A 6,063-nucleotide genomic window follows, 5' to 3' on the forward strand; every position below is an offset into this window, starting at 1 on the left:
TTTTTTTTTTTTTTTTTTTTTTTTTTTTTTTTGTTTTTGGTACTGGGGATTGAACTCAGGACCTTGTGTTTGTGAGGCAGGCAGTGGAACCACTGAGCTAACTCCCTGGCCATTTATTTTTTACTAAAGTAGGCCAGATATATGTTTTTTTTTTACGTTGAATTATATCAGAAGTTCCTCTTGTGGTTTATGTTTTTCATTTATTTGGGAAGAACAAGTTCTGTGAGAGACTGACAAAGACAGTATATGTGTCTCATAACAATGAATGGATGAGATTTTATTGAGTGAAGTTCTGAGTGAAATTTAAAAAGGTACAGGTGATGAACAAGTTGGAACAAAAGTTAACAATTGAAAGGCCCCAGTTACAATTGGGCAATAAAAAGGACAGGAGAGCTTACAGTTATCTTGTTCTCTTAGGACTGTTAGACTATTATTATAGATTTGTTAAGATGGTAATGTAGCATATAGTATGTCTTTGAAAGAATATGTCATGGACCTCCATTATTGATGCATAACCTGTGGGAATTCTACCATAAATCGACCAGTGAACATGCATGGACTGCGGAAAGAAAATACAAATTGACTATTTCCTTAGTCTCTTTTTTTGGCTTGCCTCTCAGAATGGATCTTGATGCACCAGTACATTTTTAAAGATATATGTGTTTTTATACAATGTGGCGCTTCACCACAAGCTCAAATAAAAAGAAATAATCTTTTATGATTCTGAGATTGTATCTCTCTTCAGTGTGCGACTTCCCTCCCTATAGACTGTTGAAGGGTAAGTTTGTGGTGTAGATGTTCCTCCTCCCCATTTTACAAATTGTATAGGACTGGTTAGTAGAAAAAATACATAGAAGTCACTTTGAGTGCTTTTTTCTTTTTCTAGAAATAGTATTTTGCTTCACATCCATTTTTTTTCTTTTCCCCAGTTGTGGCAATTTATGATTATACAAAAGACAAGGAAGATGAGCTGTCCTTTCAGGAAGGAGCCATTATTTATGTCATCAAGAAGAATGACGACGGTTGGTATGAGGGAGTTATGAATGGAGTGACTGGGCTCTTTCCTGGGAATTATGTTGAATCTATCATGCATTATTCTGAGTAAAGCTCAGCAGGGATGCACTTTTTCTCACAGAAACAGTCAGGTCTCCCCAGACTATCGAAGGCCCTGGGGATTTCCCTTCAGTGAAGTAGAATGAAGGATACAGATGATAAAAACTACTAATTTTATTTTGTTTATCCTCCAGTAATAAAACAAAAACAAAAAAATAAGCCAAGTCTGTACTATGCTGAACTGTCTGGATTGAAATAAAGCGATCATTTCTGAGTATGTCAAAGGTACAGCAACATAACTATGTAGCTAAAATAAATCAGATTAAGACTGATCCAGGAAAAAACCCAGGATCTTTCTCAGGAATACTGTACATCCTTGGGATTTCCCTTCCTGCAAAATCTGTGGCAGTGAGCCTTCTCTATTGCCTATGCTAAGGGGTTAACCTCATGGCTCAGTGGGTACTCTAGCCTCTCACTTTCTTCCACTTGTATGAAGGAGGGAACTGAGATTTAAAATACCATACTTAACTGTTTGTACGATTGTTTCAGATGGCTTTTTTCCTCTTTAACACTGTAAATTCTGCATTCTCTCAGTAATTGAGTATGCCAGATGAGTTAATACTGAACTCACTTGCATCTGATCATGTTTCTGTTTGTAGATATAGGATGATGAAGTGTGAGTCTCCAAACATTCTGAGGGTGGGTAACAACGGGCACGGTTTGATTTTGATGTGCTGCTGCATGAGACTGCATTGGCGCTCATGGTCATTGTACCAGCTGAAATGTGGTAGGCCATCTTGTGTGCAGAGTTGTATGAAGCCAGACATGAAGGTTCCTAAGACTCTGAGGGAGTAAACCAGGAATATGTCCCTCAGCAGGCCTGCTGAATCCTTGCCTTCAGTGTTGCTTCAGGGAGTAGCTTCTGGAGGTTAGACCAGCTGTTACTTTTGCTTTTTAGAAAAACTAGTTTTTGTTTTGAAAGAATAGCAGTTATTTTCAAGTCTCTTGATAGTCACTGGGATTACAAGGCTACTAATGTGCTCTCTGAATGTTAGTAATGGCCAGTGTTAGCTGCTGCTGACTCACCTCTCATTCAACTCTAGAAAAGGTAAATACTTGCCTGATTTTGTTTGACTGAACTCTACAATGGCTGCTCTTAGTATGAATTTAAACCTTCCATCTCAGGATAAGACTATTGTGGAATAAGATTAATATGCCAGAATATCCTGTTACATTGATAAAATCAAAAGAACTTTGAGAGACACAGTAAGCACCCACCCCTGGTATGTGACAGCTTCAACCCAGTGGAATTTGTAGGTCTAATGGCCTTAACCATCACCTTTGTAATCAGTATTAAATACGAGAAAATATCCGGGCGGTGGTAGGTGCTCAGTAGGTGAATATGGAGATTGTGGGCCAGCCGAGGGGAAGGTCCAGAGCTGCTAGTGTGGCTTCTTAGTCCAACAACTTGGCCAGAATAGTGTCACCAGGTAACCTCCCCGTGCTTGTGAAAAGTGAGAGGCAATAGCTGCATAGGTTTCAAATGGAGGCCTTGAGCATTATGGTAGCATAGCTAGACATTGGTTGGAAAAGGAATGTGTGCAGTAGTGTGTGAATAAATGAGGATGGTATAGCCAGAAGTTCATATTCCACTTGTGGATTTGTTACAATGCATACAACTTCACCACCATTTAACTGAGACACACATATAGTTTGCTTATTGAGACTTTTGTTTTAAACTTCTAGTTAAAAAAACCCAAACATTACAAGTTAGCATATTTGCTTTTAGATAATGGCCGTCAGTATTCTTAGAGCTTTTAACTCTATTAACCCCAATCAGACTACACTTGGATAGGTTAAAGTTTTCTTGTTAAAACTAGTAGTTCTAATGATTTAAGTAGCTTTTTGCTGAGAGTGTAGTGCATTAATAGGCAGAGGGTTTTTCAGAATCTATTAACTCCAGTAGCTCACTACCACCAGAGAGCAGTGACAGCGGCAGAAAGCAGAGCTGGTGGCCCCGGATGTGCCTCTGATGGACCCTTGCTAATCAGGGTGCACAGAAGACACTGGTGAAGACCTTGATGCTGGAGACCTGCAGTAGAGGATCCATGGGTCAGCTGATTTTTTTCTATATTATTTCATACTAATGTGTGTGATTTTGGGGGGGCATATTTAAAATTTTTGTAGTTTTGAATTCTATAGATTGTCTTGGAAGGATACTATGAAATAATTATGAGCCAGGCCTACCATAATTGGAGACTTTAATGTATGTACTATCACATAGATTGCATGCTATTAATAATCTGTGAGGGTAGTATTTCCTGTTTCATTGTAAGTTTCTCCCATTTATCTTCTTATAAACTAAATGATGGTATTCGGAATTTCAGAAGAGTTCAGATCTTAAATGCTGCAAAGATGTATTAATATTGTAGCAAAGATAATTTGAGATTAAAATCTGCTGACCATTAAGCCACCATTTTACCAGGACAGAGGGAATTTAATGAGGCTGTTCTTCCTTCTGGAAGAGTTTTTGACTCTGTGGCCACTTTTTTTTTCTCCCTTTAAAAAAAAAAAGTGGAGTAACTAAACATCCCATTTGGGTATTAATATTTGAAAGTTTATGAGAATATGAATGGAAAATACACTTTCTTGTGTTTGGCTATGGCCAAAGTAATAAATTGGAAACAAAAACAGTGCCAACGTTTCAAAAATCTAGACCTGAGAGATTCTTCATACTGTTTGGAATAAATACGAATCTTTGAAAACATCTCCAGTATTTTCCATCTTTTGGCCACTTCCTTATTTTCCTCAGAGGTACCTGCTATTCCCATCTTGGGGTTGGAAAGAGACTGCTAATTTTGCTGTGTTCCTAACTCACTAGGTGATTATTTTTGTCTCCCTTTTTCCTTCGTAGTACTGCTACTTTTTATTGCCCAGCTAGAGAAAATGTTTTACACATTTTTAGTGATACCTATAATGTAGCTGTGCTCCTTAGCAGTTTTATGATGTTGATTCAAATTTAAGATTTTTCTCTTTGGGAGGCATAAAAACGATGGTCATTTGCCTTTATCTTTTTGTTTTAGCAGGTGCCCTTTCTACATTAAGCACTGTTCTTTTACCTTTTCTCCTTGAGGAGAAAGCATGGCATAACTTGAAGGCCAACTTTACCTCTGAAAAGGGTTAATGGAAGAATTGGCAGCTGACTGCCACATCTTTAAAAAGACTGGGGAATCTATTAACTTTTGAACTTCTTTGATCCCTGATTTTTAGGGTGATAATTTCCCAACATGCCTTAGGTAGAATCATAGAACTTTACAGCTAGATGATCTTTTAAAATTTTTGGTTTAGTCTCATTTGACTGATGAGGTTACTTTGTTTCAATGAACATTTAGTTAATATCAGAGTTCTGATTCAATGCCCAGTATTCTTTCCACTGGACCACAACTGTCTTAATTAAATGTTATTTTTTTCTTTAAAAATTAGTTTTACTTGATGTTTTTAAGAATATACTTGAAAAGATATGCCATAGTTTTGAAAAGTAACCATCAAGTATTCAGACTAAAGGAGTATATTAAGTGTAACTTTAATTAGTGCAAATAATCTTCATTTAGTCCCCCCCTTCTAAAAATACACACCATATGAACACTACTCCGTAAAGGTGTAGCAAAAATCCATTACCAGTTTCACATTGGTAGGAGCACAGCATAGTAAACAGCCTTATTTGAGAGCCTTATAAAAAATTACTAAATGGAGGCATTGAGCTCATTACCTTTAAATTTATGCTGGATTTTTATTGAGAATCTGTATTAAATTATGAATGAAATGATAGGGCCTAGCTGTGTATAAATGGTCCTTGCTAAGTATGTTAAGGATTTTGTAAAAAAAAAAAAAAAAAAAAAAACTTATTTTCACATTAAAATGAAATCTCTTTTGCAACTTCAGAATTCTATGGAAAAGCAGTTTTTATCATATTTTGTGTCCATGTACCTTTTTTCTTAAAATGGTTTACAAAAAAGAATGTAAACAATTTGCGATCTGGCCAGTTGTACTTTTTAGCTCCCAGAAGGATAGCTGGTGATGTTGAGGGGAGCAGTCTGTTGCCAGTCATGTTTGTGTGTGCCATTAAACCACCTCCACACAAGTGGGGGAACATTCACTTTTTTTTAATTGTACTTGGAATTAATTATTGCTGTGTACTAAGAACTTGACCTAAATAAAGTCACACAAAGCATATTTAAATGTCTTGTGAAATTTATATAGGTAACCTCAATTTTTTCATTTAAAGGTAGTATCTAAGTATAAGGGTTGAAGACCCGACTTTCCTGTTCTTCAGAAGTAGGAGCTGCTTTTTTACTTTCAGTGACTTAATGCAGAACAGGAAGTAGAAATTGTGCCTGACTTAAGGGAGAGCAGTACAGTCTTGTCTCCAAAGATGTGTACTGTTGTTTTTTGTTACACATCCTATTACTGGATTCCTTCTAGGTTACTGTGGAGTCCACATTTGGTTAAAATACTGTGTGGATCTGGGGGTGGACAGTATGCCATTTGTTTCATTGCTTTGTCTGTGTATTAACCGTGCTGTGTATGTTCTTCCTCCAAAATCAAAAAGTACAGGGAGGGCAGTTTCCACAACCACTGTGACTGATGGTTGGTGTACTGGTGGTGGTGACTATGTTCTCATTCTTTGTCCTATTTTGGTAAATGATAAAATGACTGGTAAACACAAAAGCATGTGTATATAGACCTTGACACAACAGTCCAACACGTAATAGTGACTCCAAAGCTTTCAAACACAAAATATCCATTTGTACTTTATTTAAGATTTAAAAAAAAGCCTTGAAAAGCTATTACCTTTTAAAATGTATTTAATGGCCAAAGCTCCCCAGTCTGTTACAGATAAAAGGTAACAAATTGAACACATGAACACATCAAACCATAGTTTATTCATTTTCACACTTAATTTGTTCTTACCGAAGAGCGAATTTTTGGTACCCCAAAATAAAAAGCAAA

General features: G+C 36.6%; 1 protein-coding gene across 21 annotated transcripts in view; it reads left to right on the forward strand.

Annotated features, from left to right (window-relative positions):
• Positions 1-4,954, forward strand: part of Abi2 (abl interactor 2) — a 67,315-nt gene extending 62,361 nt beyond the window's left edge. For all 21 annotated transcript variants that reach the window (XM_033764551.1, XM_033764553.1, XM_033764564.1 and 18 more), the window contains one exon: positions 930-4,954. In XM_033764551.1, the coding sequence (XP_033620442.1) occupies positions 930-1,105 (176 nt within the window). In that variant the 3' untranslated portion in view covers positions 1,106-4,954. The remainder of the gene's footprint in view (positions 1-929) is intronic.
• Positions 4,955-6,063: the final 1,109 nt, after the last annotated feature.

This window comes from Fukomys damarensis, unplaced genomic scaffold, assembly GCF_012274545.1.
Source record: "Fukomys damarensis isolate Sample0158 unplaced genomic scaffold, DMR_v1.0_HiC HiC_scaffold_16, whole genome shotgun sequence".
NCBI classification, from domain to species: Eukaryota; Metazoa; Chordata; class Mammalia; order Rodentia; family Bathyergidae; genus Fukomys; species Fukomys damarensis.